Here is a 14,913-nt window from a genome sequence, read left to right on the forward strand (position 1 = left end):
GTCACAAATGAATAATAAATGCGGTGCTGGAAAGGGTAAGGAAGACCTTTCTAAAGTGTGATTGCAGCTCCAAATGGGTTTGTTTTTCTAGGAAAGGCGCGCACCCCAGTCAGCAGAATGTGATGCTTGATAAATTAACGTAAGCAGTGTTTTTTACCAAGCGTGGTACTTTCTCTGAACAAATAAACCAGATGAAAAAGACGGTTTCCTTTTAAGCTAAAAGCCTGACTCAAACCCAATAGGATTGCAGGATTGTCTTATCCAAATGTATCGAACTCTAACTGTGCAAAAACTGAAATCGGTGTTCCATTTTAACATCATCAGTTGATTGCTATTGATCAACGACCAAGCTGTTGTTTTTGCAGCAGGGGCTCCAACCATATTAATGTTTTGTACTGTAGACAGTGAGACATTGCAACGCAACGCGCACAGTTAATATGAGGCCCATCGAAACTCATAGGTGATTGTGATTCATCTCCTGTGCTGCGGTGGGTTTGTTCTTAGAGCTTGTTGCACTGTACTGCATAACCGCTGTGCTAATTTGATGTAACTTCTCTCTGGACATGAGCTCTGAAAAAGGACATGCCAAGACATACCCTCAACTTCCCATCACTGGCGCCTTTAGAAAGGTAAGGGCAAAGAAACCATACCTAAGAAAGTGCTTGGAGGAAGAAAGTGATTTCTCAAAATGTGTTTAAGTCGCAAGTGTTCTGGGATCCTTTGGGATGAAAGGCACTATATAGAAATACAAGGGATTGTTATATTCTTTTAAAAATTATTCTAGTCTGTATGTGAGATTTTAGAGCAACTTTTTTGGGGAGGAATATTAAACCTTTGCTTGTTTTATGTTTAATGTTGATACTAAATAGAAAAATGAAAAAATCAATATAAGGTTTTTACATTTTAGGTAAAACATGTTTCAGTGTGCTGGAAAGGTTGTCATTGTGTCCTGAGGATATGTGCAGGGTGGCACTTAGCAAATGAACCCTAGAGGTCATAATAAGGATGTTTTGGTTATTATCCTTGGTGAGTGGTTATTTTGACCCATTATTAAATTAGAGCATTTATATAGTGCTTTTGATCTGAAAGCACTTTTTATATAGGAGGGCACACTTCTTTCCCCCACTTCGCCCGAGTGCGTTCATTACAGGCAGGTTAGACTGAAATCCAGGGGATTTCTTCTCTCCTGTCCCTGCAGGCCCCGGAGCTCAGGCAGGTCTTCTCACTCCGTGCCCCACGAGGCGCTGCTCCCGGCTGCTGCCCGGAGCCACGCGGGCCAGTCGGACAGCAGGTCCAGCCCCCGTGAGAAGGCCACCGCCGCCCTGGTGGAGCAGGCCCTCCACCTCCAGGAGGAGATCGTCGCCGGCCTGCGGGGGGCGCTGAGCAGAGACTGGGGGGACCAGGCGGCCAGGCGGCTCCTGGAGGAGCACATCTTCAACATCACGGCCATCGTCCGACGGATGAATACAAACATCGAGGTGAGGCTGTGCCGCGTCCTCCAGAAGGGTGCTATAGGATCTTCATGCTGCTCCCATGCTGCTGAGCTTTTCCCAAATCTGTCTCACAATGAAGATGCAATTTCCCTCATCCTCCCCACTAGTACAGCAGCTCACTGTGATTTTTGTTACCATATTTGCATTTTATTCTCTTCCCATTTAAGAGAATTTTACTCTCTCCCTAAGTTGATCTGAATCACGGCTCTGAATATAGCCAACTTTTTTTGTGATTGTCACAATTGTAACTCTAGAACTTAAAAGGCACTGCCTTGTTTTAAAGGAACACCAGCAGAGGACTGATGTTTCTATTGTGGGAAGCTGGTACCACTGTACACAGCTAGCACAAATCGGAGCAGTTGTTCTCCTGCCATCACACACAGAGTAAGCCACTCTGTTCTGCTTGTGAGGTTAGATTCTGCGGGAACAGATCCGAACCCGGGATGGAGTCGCCTGTGGTACCAACACTGCAGTCAGGAGCCTGGAGCTGCACCAGGTCTCTACCCTGGGTGACCTGCGAGGCAGGATTGCCAGGTGAGTCAGCTCACTCTGTCGACTGACAGAACAGGGACAGCTTTACTACAGGTGGTAATTGTTCCACCTGCGAGATGGCAATAAGGGCCTGATCAGATTTTGTAAAAACTCATATACTGTAGTTTCAGAGATCCGGTATGTAAAGACCATAAGATCCCAACATTTCTGGTGCATTTAACACATTTCTCAAGTAATATATGCAATATATATATATCTATCCACTTCTTTTCTAACCACTTCATTCAGGGTTGCAGCAGGGTTGGAGCCTACCCCAGCAAGCAACAGGCGCAAGGCGGGGTATACCCTGGACGTCACTTCAATCCAATGCAGACACAAACACACTCACTCCAGGGCCAATATTGCCAGGACCCAATTAACCTACCAGCATGCCTTCAAGGTCTTCCTCAATTTTATTTTCTTGTATTGCAAGGCACAAGGTGCTATGTCTGTGAAGAAAAAAGCTGTGCTCGCACAGTAACCTTGTTCTAAAAAGGACCTAAAAATGTAAACTTAAAAATGGGTGGGTGTACAGCAACTACAATTTAACATTCATATATCATCATTGGAACATCAGTGGGGATGTCCTGTATAGGTCACCATGCTTTCTCATTAGTAACAAGCAAATCATGTCTGAGAAAGATATACGTGCATAGAAACGCATTCAGAAACAGAAGAACTAGCAGCCTTATTCAAACGGCCTGTTGCGTGCATGGTGTTGTGTTTCTTTTGCTAATCAAGCGCTGGTATGTGGACTTGCAAGATAGCTGAGCTGTGTAGTCAATGGGCAAGGAAGAACGGGTGTGGCATAACTGGTTAATCTGGGTGTGACCTGCCTGACGGCCTTAACAATGGCACGGTGTACATCAGAGGCTTCTAAAAGCATTCATCCTCCAGCACACAGCCCCCAGGCAGATAAACTCTGGCACTCACCAGAGGGTGTGTTTGAGTGTTCTCCTAGTGACAGACACACTCTTCTTTTTTTTCGCAAAAAGCTTAGATCATATGCACCACGGTTTTTGCCAACCTGGTGCTTCTGAATAACCAGCTCTAGACAATGCTGACATTGTATTACAGGGCGACTGTGAATCAGCTGCCAGTCTTGTAAGTGCAAGTTTCCCAGTTCACCTGCATGACATTAAGCAACATTGAGGTCCCCTCCCTTTTATTATTATGTGTTAAACAAAGAACCTGTTTGGCGACATTCACATAAACATTGCCATAATAAAAAAAAAACATTTGGAGAAGCATAAGGAGAGCACGAACAACAGAAAGCTATACAGTCATTGTCTTTCCGTTTGCAAGACATAGAGCCATTTCTATCTGCTTTTGTAAAGTTTTGGTGGAGCCGATGCTGAAAAGCTCATCTGTAACCACTTAACAGGTGTGATGCGAGCATCGCCCGACTGTCAGCCGACATCAGATCTGCAAACGAGCAGATCCAGAGCCTTAGCAAAGACCAGCAATTATCAAAAGCTGCCTTGGAATCCCAGATAAAGGATGTAGATGTTCAGGTATGTCAAGTGAAAGAGAAAGAGCGTGCGGGAATGTCCCCCAGTCTACATTTATTTTAATATTACCATTGCTGAATGTGCAAAAATGTGTAACAAAAGACTTGAGAACAGTGACTTTCCATAACACTACGATGGCAGTGCAAAAAAGGAAGTGGAGTATAAAAATATCCAATTACAGCTAAACCAAATCAATTCTGAGTGAAGCGTATGTAGCAGTACAGATGGTCAGATAACAATAGTAAACGATCTAGAAATAGATTATTTTCAAAGCCCTCTGCTGCATCTTCACCATTTTCGTGCATGCACAGCGCACCTTGCAAAATACTCAAGAAAAGCTTGGAAAAGCTGGAAATTTAAAATGAAGACTTCTGTTCTAAATTGAAGAATGTGAACCACTACAAATAAGAATCATATTGTGTTTTCTGGATAAGGAGGGATGAAAAACATAACAGCGAGTGAAGTGCATCACAGCAAAAGTATTAGGAGTCATTACATTACATTAGCCAGCTGCTACATCACCCTGCAACTCAGAACGTGGCAGCCCACTGAGGCTCAGCAGGTGTGATTCTGGGTGTGGTTGCTGCTGGAAGAGGTGTTAGTGGGGCCAGTAGGGGGCACTCGTCCTGCAGTCTGTGTCCCAGTATGCCCCAGTATAGTGACGGGGAGACTATATTGTAAAAAAAGTATCCGCCTTTGATTGAGATGTGAAACCGTGGTCCTGGCTCTCTGTGGTTATTAAAAGTCCCAGGGTGTTACTTGAAAAGAGTAGGGATGTTACCCCCTGTGTCTTGGACAAGTATTCCACCTGGCTTTTACCAATCATGGCCTCCTAATAATCCCCATCTATGAATTGGCTTCATCTCTGTGTTCTCCTCCCCACTAATAGCTGAGTGTACTGGTGCACTATGGCTGCAGTGACATCATCCAGGTGGGGCTGCACGTTGGTGGTGGTGGAGGGGATCCCCATTACCTGTAAAGTGCTTTGAATGGAGTGTCCAGAAGCTGCTATATAAGTGTAAAGATTTTTTTACATCCAACTGTAGTGCCAGAGTGACACTCTGGTAGGTGGAGTAAGGTTGTTAAGCCAAGGGCTCCATCTAGTGTTAATCTCTAGAAGTTTCTCAGCTCTTATTTCTGCTTTGCTTTGGGTTTATTGTGTGCTTTTTATCATGCTCATCATGGAAATGCATTCTGTAATGTTACTATATGCATCACTTACAATCTGATGATCTGCACTGACTTTGAAAATCGAAAAAAGTAACATGAAATATGAAACATCTTATTTTCTTTTAGTGCTGCCATCTTGCAATAGTTGTTATAGCCACCTTTCCATGAGCCTTGTCAGGATTGCAGAGAATGGATTCTGGGTGACTGTTGCAAAAAATAACATAATCATAAAGAAATGGGAATTGAAATGTCACAAAACTCCCACATTTTTGTACAGTTTATCATTTATTTAGAAATATATTTCTACTTTATATAGAAGGAAATACTATTCCTATGGTGTGGCAGATAGGTCCACTTACGGTTTTAAAAATTACAGCATTTTCTACAAGTTGAACTGATTAAGCAGAACAATATATTTTCCACATCTGCCCATACAGATATACTCAAATAAAGGCAACAGATGTGTTGTATAAACTTGTATACTGTATGCACAACCCCCTTAAATGGATGAAGTTGCTATACAATGGGAAATTTTAACTTATTCTTTCCACAATGTTTCATATATCAGATTAGGAATTGGGCAGTTGCTTTGTTTGGACTTAGCTTAGCTTTAGCTTTCTCACTGTTGTTTATTACCCTGTTACACAGATCTCTGTTGTGTACAGTAAGATTGAACAGTCTGCTGCTCTCCAGGAGGCCAAGATAAAAGCTTCACAGGGAGATACTGGTCACCAACTCCACCTGCTGGACACAAAGTAAGTAGCTCTTGGTGTACAAAGGAAAAGCAGAAGTCAAGGCAGGAGGGAAAGCATTGCATAGAGGATAGTCAATGAGGGCTGAATAGGAGAAGAAAATGCAGAACATGGACTCTAAATAAACAACATGAAGTGAAACTTCATTTGATTGGTTTCAGGAAGTGTATGAATTATATTTCCTTCGGCTTGGCTAATTTTCTCTCAAAATTCAATGTTTTTATAGGCAGTAGCTTACAGTATTTTATTCTCCTATCTTGTTTCCTGTAGGTTAAAAATAGTCTCTGATGAACTGAAAGGACAAATGATGTCCATTCGAACCTGGCTGGAGAAGGAACAGGAGAATACAGCAAAGGAGGTCATTCACAAGATTGAGGAACTCTCCGGGCTCATAAAGACCACTATTGTAAGAATTTAATTAGCCTTCTCAGTTAGGACAGGTCTGATTTGGCATATCCTTCCACTATTAGAACCAACAGTACGTATTCTAGGTAAGCCAAGGCTTATCCCAGAGGCACAGACAGCAAAGAGGAATTGTGTATTTAGCATAATTCCAGCCCATCCTAGTGTTCAGTGATTTGTTCATATTTCCAGATTCAGGAGCCAGGATAACGGTTCCTGAAAATGAACACAGACAAATACACTATATAAACTATATTTGTTTATTTAGCTTTGGAAGATTTGCTTTCTATTGTAGGGGGTTGGTTGAGAAAGAATGCAATTGGATTTTAGAAAATTATATAGAGAAAATAAAATCATGAAAAACATAACCCCTCATTCAAAAGCTTACCCGCTTAAATCCCAATAAAAATCAAGGAGGATTTAGACACTCAAGTATCTTCAATATAGCGTCTTAGAGTTTAAAAGATATTAGAATTGCCTGTTGACTTTTTTCAATTGTTAAATTTGTTATAGACGAAAGACCGCAGAGCTCAGTTTTTAGGAATATCCTGTGTGTGTTGCCTGTAATAAAACCTCTTTGCTCTCCCTTTGTAGGACAGCAATGACAGAATTGTGGAAGAGAAGTACAACCAGCTCTCTGCCAAGCTCGATAAGATTGAGGAGACACAAAAAATGAACATGGGGTTGCAGAGAGTGAAGCACGCAGAGGAGAAGTTAAACGCCCGAATAACAAAAATCGAGAAGCAGCTGTGGGAGGAGGTGGAGAATATGAGAGCAGAAACCAACACTGGTAAGAAGCGAACGCAATCCTCTTAGCGACACAGGGATTGTGGAAACTTCCTTAGAAACCTAACTAGTCATTAGCTTCCGTCACGGATTTTACCCATTTCTGCATCAGGAGGTAATCTAACTTCCCCTGCCCTGTCAGATTTAGGAACCATAAGCATGGCTGTAAGGACATTCTGCCCATCTTAATTGTTTGTTTGCTAGCAGCTAATTGCTCTCTCCCAGGATTTCATCTAGCTGTTTCTTTGAAGAAGACCGTGTGTCGGAGAGCTACAGTAGTTCCATACATTATCTACGATTCTGAAAAGCCCTTCCACGCAGAATCGTAGCTGCTGCTTTGTTTTCACCCTAGGTTTTGCATTGTGAATTCGTTTAGAATATGCGTTTACGATTCTTAAATCTGCTCTTAACCAGCCATTATCCCAAAGAGAACCTTTTTGTATCACTTTTTAACAAATTAGCTTGGAAAGCAAATATAGTACTGCAAATGTAGATATTATAGGAACTGAAAACAGGCAAGGAAAGTATAAAAAGAAAATTACCTTCTAATAAATAAAACGTATTTTTTTATTGGAGTCTTAAGCCGTATAATGAAAGGAGATCAAGTTAAGAAAAGAGCCAGCAATTCAGTTTGCTACAGTCACCAGTGCTGTGCAGTATTCCAATGATATATTATTAAAGCATTAGTTGTGTACTAATTGATGTCACATGGGTATTACCTTACACTTACTGTATCTTATGCATGTTTTAGGAGATTGTTTAAATTTACTAACACAAACCCATTTGTTTAGTTAAAGCCAGTTTTGCTCTGTGGTGGGGTAGGGGCAGTGGGAAATATTTTGGCAAGTGTGTCGTTGTGGAGAGATGCTGTTCTTCTGTTGAAAGGTTTTGCTGCCATCCACGAGAGCCTGGGGTCCCTGCGTCTGGTGCTGGAGGCGAAGCTCAGGCTGGAGAAGGAGCAGCTGCAGAAGCAGATTGCGCAGGTGAAAAGGAGGGCCAGGCCATCCTGACAGGGCAGCCTGGGGTGACACTGGGGAGTAAGACTTGTAGATAACACACCTTTCCGATCTCTGATACGCCTCCAGGACTTTTTCCAGTGCAGAATGTGATTCCCATGTTCTGGAAGTAACTGCATGATGTTAATGGATCAGGTGTATCAGCAATAGTTCTGCAACGACTGCTCTTTTTCCCTTTAAACATGTTGGACTGTTACAGTAGCTGTGGTTTGTTTTGGGCTCAAAAAGAGTGAAGCAAAATTTTGCACCAGAGGAAAAAGATTTGAATGGCGAGCATGAGCAATATTTTGGTTGACCTTGTATGTTGTTTGCTGTACAGAGGGGGTATCAAAAAATACCCTAAATCTGTCAATTGAGGTGAGCCTGAGGTTCATCCAGTATAAATTCAGTGTTATTTCAGAAGCACTTTGCATCAACTGTAATACCATCATATGGAAAGAAAATGGATGTAGCTGTCATTTAAAAAGAACTTATAAAGGGTTTCAGACAAATGAGACATTTGGCTTCCTCACTTGAATTTTCACAACGTATCTGGTTTTGCCTCTATACAAGATGTATTATAACTTATTGAAAAACTTTTATTTTGTTAGAAACATATTAGTTTTTATTTTAAATTTACAGACAGTATTGTACTTAATGTATTATATACTGCAATAAGTATTTTGTGACAAGGTCTGAAGCACAGTCTTGTTATAAAAGAAGAAACTTGTTGTCTAAAAGAAGTATTTTAATTTCTGCTATTTCTCTTGTGTCCATCTACCACATAATAAAACTGCAGAACACTTGTATTATTTGGTCACCTTATTTTTTATTTCATACAGTATAATATTACCATTTACATGATGGTTATTCTTTTGCTGTTTAGGTCAGATTCATGCATCTCTTCTACTCAAGGCAAAATCCAGGGAGAAAAACAATATCGTCACAATGAATGAGGAGGTGGTTTCAGACTGTTAACAATACATCGTAAAGCATGGAAAACCAAACAAACTCATGATTCACTATTCACCGCGACATACAACCAGCACATTCATGTTGCTTAAACTTTCATTGTTCCAATTGTGAAGCTTTGAAGAACTTAGCCAAAGGTTAGTGGCACATGACAAAATTGAATGTTTATTATTCTTTCCTCCTGACAGAAGGAAACTGGTTCCATGCATGTTCCAAATGCAAAAGGGTTAATATAATTTGAATAACGTTCACATTTCAGAATGTGTGTTTGGATTGTTTTTGGCCAGACTTCAGACTGGTCCCTGAGGAGCAGAGGCCTCATATTCAGTGTTGAGCCTGACGATAGAATAGGCCTCTGCTGCAAACTCAGCAGGCTGTTCCTCATCCATCCTGTCTGAAGGCCTGACATTCTCAGCTGTCAGATCCACCTCACAGTACTCTCCTGCTGTAGGCAGGACATCTCTTCTGCCTACAGCATAGGGGGAACCTGCCACAGATGGGGAAGAAAAAAATAAAATATAGATAAGATCACTTTATTGGCCATATATAATTTCTTGCATTATGAATTTGTCTTTTCACATACCCCAACTTGCTCTCCATGAGACACACAGACAGGGAGAGAAGCTTAGGGTCAGAGTGTAGGGTCAGCTATTTATACAGCACCCCTGGAGTAGTTGGGGTTAAAGGCCTTGCTCGGGGCCCAACAGAGTAAGATTCCTTTGTCGGCTGCTGGATACGAACCAGCAACCTTCCAGCCACAGGCGCAGATCCTTAGCCACCACACCGCCCCAGATAGTAATAGTTCACATAGTTCTGTCATTTCAAATGAATCCACCCCACCATCCCAGAAACAAACCTGTTTACTCCAGGTCACTAGCATCTTTATCTCACATTAAAACTATGTTTCTGTTTGTCTTTAGCGTTTTTGGAATCTTAAGAAGGATACTTCTGCCCATCTACTTCAGGTCTCTACAAAAATAAAAAACAGTAACTTCTGTCTCCACGTTTCTGGAAAATGAACCGTGGATTGATGTAGATCATGCAAGAGATACTGTGTGTGTGTGTACAAACAATTATGAGCAGCAATTGCAATATATATATATATTGCAATATTATAACCAGGTTATAATAATTTCTTCATTTTTTTAGGATAGAGTGTACTCACATTCAAAGTCTTGAGTGTCATCTTCCTCCAGGTGCCTGTATATAAATAAGGCATCATAATTATGTCCTTGTGAATTTCATTAATAGAATATTTGCAAAATAGATGAGGGGTTAGTGATATATTACCTCTGTGTCCTTATAAATGTTGGCTCTGTAAAAGTAAGAATTCAAGAGTTAGGAGACATCATATGTTAACATTGTCTCAAGCACATTCTTTCTCTTTATGCTTATTCTATAGCATAGAATGAGAAGTACCATATGTACCCTTGCTGGTGTCTGACTTCTTCCTTATGACCAAGACTACTGTAACCAGGAAAGCCACAAGCACCAAAGGGCCCACAGTGTACAGCAGGATAATACGGTCTGAAATAAAATAAAACATAACCTTATAAAACAATACTTGGTTGGTTACACCTACACAAAGGCACATTATGCTGAGATACTAGTTTAGTCTGGGATGCATTCAAATGTCACATTTTCTCAGCAGTATTTCCTCTATGATCCAAAATGTATTAAATGTGCATTTTGACCACCTTACTCTTAAAATGTAGCAGAAATCTGGTTTGCATTCTTTAACACACATTTTTTTTTGCCTCGTCTTTTTGCCCAGTCACCTAGCAGGCCACTTAAGAGAGCTGATACTTCCATTTTTCATCACTTTTAACCAAGATGCAAACATAAACATACATTGCTAAATTAATATTAACACTATATTTATAATTGATGTTTCTCTCCACAGAGTCAAGGGAATCTGAGGCTCTTGTTGCAGTTGTCACTGGAACTGTTGTGAAACATTCATTTTAATACAGTACATTCATAATTAATATATTAATACACATATTAGTATAGGGCCTGAACAAATTCCCAAATATCTATGGCAAGAGTACTTTTCTAACCTACCCCGTTGTACATGTTTGCAAGAATCAGCTCCTTAATTATTTCACCACTAGATAGCAGGATCAATACATACGAAGTAATAACTACTTGAGATTAGAACAACAGAGGAGAAGAGCTTTGTGTTGAGTGTCCCTAATTCTAGATCCCTGTTTAGAATAAACAAGAAAGTTTTGTTCTGGCCAAGAAGACATATCAGATTTAATGGAACATTTTTTTTTTACAATCAGTAGGTTATGGAAAAAAATGGATAGATTTATAGCACTGTTTATTTTTGTAAATAATGCTGCAGCCAATTGAAATATTTTATTGGCCAAGTTCAGAAATTCTTAACCATCATGATAAGCATATATGTTTTCTTTTTGTTTTCCCAGTAGGAAAATAGCAGTGACGTTTTTAAATGGTCTCCTATTCTAGGCCTCGTAGGTCACTAAACAGATGTGGAGTACTCAGGGCTTCTGGCCCTTCACAAGGAGAAGGTGGGTTTGGTTGCTGAGTGAGACACCTGAGCAAGGTACTTATCTTAGATTACTCCATTAACAGACCATAGAAATTACATTTAATATGATATTTTCTCAAAAAGGTGTGGTGAACTTAGAGAAGAGGTATACACAGCCCAACAATATTGAGAGATTAGTATTGCAGTCACTTACCATGGTAGTGTATTTTGAAGTATTGATTAGTGGATTCTGTAGGTGGGAGAGCTATTTTTACATCTTCCACAAGAACTGAGACATTCTGTATCACAGCCCACCTCACTTTTGTTTCGGATTCAAGCACATTGACCACACACAGGTAGCGTCCACTGTCAGGAGCTCTGGCATTGGTGATGTTAAGGGTGTGGGAGTGGGTTTCGGGGAATGGCGTAGATCGGTAATGCACCCTTTCCAAGATATCCCTGTCAACACGACAGTGAGAGTCGTTGTGGAAGTCCCCATAAAAATAGCCATAGGAATGGATACAAATACTGCGCTCCATACTCAACCATAGCCAGTACACAATATAGGGGTGATTCCTCTGTGATATGTCAAATCTACATGGAAGAGAAATGATATTTCCTATGGCTACATGCACAGATGAGTCAGAACTTGTTTCAGGTTTGGTCACAACTTCTGAGCCTGAAAATAGACACGAAGACAATAACATTAAAAATAGTTAAGCTCTGACAGAATTACATTACGATGATTAAGAATCAAACAAGCAAATTAATTAACAATGTTCTCATTTTCTCTATTTTACCTTTGCCTGTGTGTACCAAACACATCATTTCAAAGCATTATGTTTAATGGTGAACATTTTAATAGGCTTTGAAAGAAGTATTGTATTTAAGCCAGCAGACATATCACCTTGCAACTCCCAATTGGCAGCCCACTATAGCTCAGCAGGTGTGAGCCTGGCCAGTATCTGGAGGGGAGACCTCAGGGGAGAGTTAAGATTGCTGCTGGAAAAGCAGCATTAGTAGAGCCTGTGTGGGTCCTAATGCCCCAGTATAGCAACGGGGACACTATACTGTAAAAAGGTGCCGTCCTTTGGATGAGACATAAAACTGAGGTCCTGACTCTCTGTGGTCATGCAAAAATCCCAGGGGCCTAGTGTCCTGGCCAAATTTCCCATTAGCGTTTACCGATCATGGCCTCCTAATAATCCCCATCGATGAATTGGCTACATCAGTCTGTTCTCCTCCCCACTGATAGCTGGTGTGGGGTGTGTACTGGTGCTCTCTGGCTTTATGGTTTCCAGGTGATCACAGCTATGAAGCTATTGCTTTGTGCAATATATGAATTATAACATATCTGAAGGCGGAAAGATGAGCTCAAACCTCTTCTGGAGACTGGTAAAAAGAGAGTCCAGGCTACAGAGGTGAAGAGATCATCAGGCCTTTATTTCAGTACTGAAGTCAAGGCACAGTTGCAGCAGCGCACGAGAGCAAGAGTGCTCTGACAGGTCTTTTTTTATAACTTATAACAAACATTTGTTACAAAAACCGCAGCTTACTAGCCACTTCCTCTTGCTGCCTAAACTGACAAATTACCTCATCCTATGGTTAGGAGCAAACCTACTGCCCTATCTGTTACTTAAACGTTATTAGGCAATTTATAATAATCTACTCCTGCTTATTTGTTTTTATCAGATGATACATAGCTTGTTAATCAGCCATTTTATCTCCTGTCAGCTGTCTGCATTTTATTTTTAACAAATGTTACAAAAAGACATGTTTTTATTGAAACTGGCTAGACGTTAGCAATGTTCGTAGGCTACAGGTCAACAGTGCTCTGGTTACAGCTACTGGATGTTATACAAATCGGAAAATCCAGTCCTTCAGTATCACAGGTTAGGGTTAATTGACTGAACTGAAAACAGCTAGCTAATTTAAAGGTAAAATCTCAAAGTAAAAAGAACTGTGGCCTCACCTTGTGTTTCAGCCAGTGCCAAGAAGAAATAGTTGGCGTCATCACGAAAATCAACGATAGTCCCCACTTTGTGGTGGTTTGAACTGTTACCACAAGCAATCATTCCGTTTAGTGTCTTGAGATTCAACACTTCCAAGGAATGTCTTCCGCACTTTAGGGCCTCTTCTATCTCTTTACATTTCTCCTTTTTGATCGGCGTTTTTTCCATTTCATCTGCACAGATGACGTTACCTCGTTTGTTTTCATTTGCGCAGTTCACCACAACATCCACGCTGTTGTTGAAATCGAAATCCATGTACCACACTGTGCTGCCTCCATCATGTGTCCGATAGCAGTTCATTGTCACCCTCTCGCTCTTCTTTCGGTAAAAGAAATATGTGTTTCCTTGCGCAGACGCTAATGGATAAAGAGTTAAAAAAATAACATTAATGTTGTGATGTGTTGAGAGTATCGTCATCTTGAGAATAATGTTATTTTTTTTGTCTAAAGTATCAGCAAATGCAAATGAGAAAGTAAAACCTAATTATCTGGAGGAAAAAGGGAACTCAGGAGGGAAATCCTGACTGGCGATGAAGATGAGAGTCAAAATAATCCCAGTTCATCTCCTAATGACTGTTGAAAAGATTCTATGCGTAAACCGTTATGCGGACCTAACTCATGCAAAGCTTTCCACTGAAATCTCTCCTTGTTCTAGGAATAAACATTTCCTGTGCTTTTCTATTTAAAAGTATCGCCTCTCTTTTACCCTCCTTAAATTTAGAAGCCCAGTAAAATGCCTTTTTTACATACCCTGCGCTTGTCCAAGGAAAAACACAAAAATGCCCATATGCACAGGATCCATGGCAATCATATTATGACAAAATCCCTCCACAATCTTCTCTACAATTACATGAATTACATCAACCTTGTCTTAAGTTACGAAAACTGAATGAGGAACCAACTTAGTTTCGGGTACATGAGATTTTATGGGGATGAAAATGCATGTAAAACTCAGCAACACTTCATAATAAAGTCACATCTTCATCAACTATCAAGCATCTAAGAGCAAAACACGATTCTTGTAGTCATGGAAAGCAACAGTGAACGCACTGAAAAGAGTAAATTTTTCAAAGCCTGATGTATTTGATCCATGATGGATCATCAGAGAATAGTTATCAGACAGCAAAGTTACAGTACATCTTGATGCTCATATCATCCACAGAGCATACACAAAATAATTACAGTACAAATTACAACAAATATTATATTAAATTTACATAAATAGTGGTTAATAGATATGAATAATATTAGTATAAGTCACTATTAAATTCCTGTCATTATTAATATAGCTTACTAATTGCTATAAATGTAACTATATTATGAAATGTTTCACAACTCTTCAATAACCGCTCATTATGAGAGATTTTCAATTGAGAAAACACTCATGAAAAACATCATATCAGTTTTATGTGATTTGAATTATGTTTCAGTATACACACAAGGGCTTATTGATATGCATCATATACAGTATTTGTAACAGCAAAAACACAAACTTCACAAAACCTTTAAAAATCAATCAGGGATTTCAGGAAATATTTCAGTACATTGAAATCCCTGTTTAAATAATGCCGGTTTCTCGTTCTTACTGTAACATATAAACGCCATCCTGGAAATCAAGAAGGGAAAAACAGCAAAGCCACCTGTTAATAAAGCCCATTTAAAGCTCTCTTAAAGAGCTTGCTAGCAAGAGGAATTGACATGGTTTTGGGACAGACTGTCACAGAGTATAACCACATAGAAATACTTTTATATCAAGCAAAATGTTGAATTGAGATGAAGCACAGAGTTTAAGA

The 14,913-nt window shown here is 40.1% G+C and overlaps 2 protein-coding genes across 2 annotated transcripts; one reads left to right on the forward strand and one right to left on the reverse strand.

The window, feature by feature from the left end:
* The first annotated feature begins 688 nt into the window (after positions 1–688).
* Positions 689–8,447, forward strand: LOC148831232 (protein FAM81A-like). The gene is made up of 8 exons (XM_088920019.1): positions 689–732; positions 1,199–1,478; positions 1,909–2,027; positions 3,409–3,538; positions 5,354–5,460; positions 5,728–5,863; positions 6,454–6,649; positions 7,531–8,447. Exons 1-8 carry the CDS (start codon positions 689–691, stop codon positions 7,653–7,655), a joined length of 1,137 nt encoding a protein of 378 aa, XP_088776145.1. The 3' UTR covers positions 7,656–8,447.
* A 369-nt stretch (positions 8,448–8,816) lies between these two features.
* Positions 8,817–13,943, reverse strand: LOC148831233 (uncharacterized). The gene is made up of 7 exons (XM_088921229.1): positions 13,871–13,943; positions 13,082–13,477; positions 11,324–11,788; positions 10,041–10,139; positions 9,903–9,927; positions 9,778–9,812; positions 8,817–9,099 (listed from the first exon to the last, which is right to left on the reverse strand). The coding sequence occupies exons 1-7, from the start codon at positions 13,929–13,931 to the stop codon at positions 8,903–8,905; spliced, it is 1,278 nt and encodes a 425-aa protein (XP_088777355.1). The 5' UTR covers positions 13,932–13,943; the 3' UTR covers positions 8,817–8,902.
* Positions 13,944–14,913: the final 970 nt, after the last annotated feature.

The sequence above is a fragment of the Atractosteus spatula genome, chromosome 7 (assembly GCF_055471065.1).
Source record: "Atractosteus spatula isolate fAtrSpa1 chromosome 7, fAtrSpa1.hap1, whole genome shotgun sequence".
NCBI classification, from domain to species: Eukaryota; Metazoa; Chordata; class Actinopteri; order Semionotiformes; family Lepisosteidae; genus Atractosteus; species Atractosteus spatula.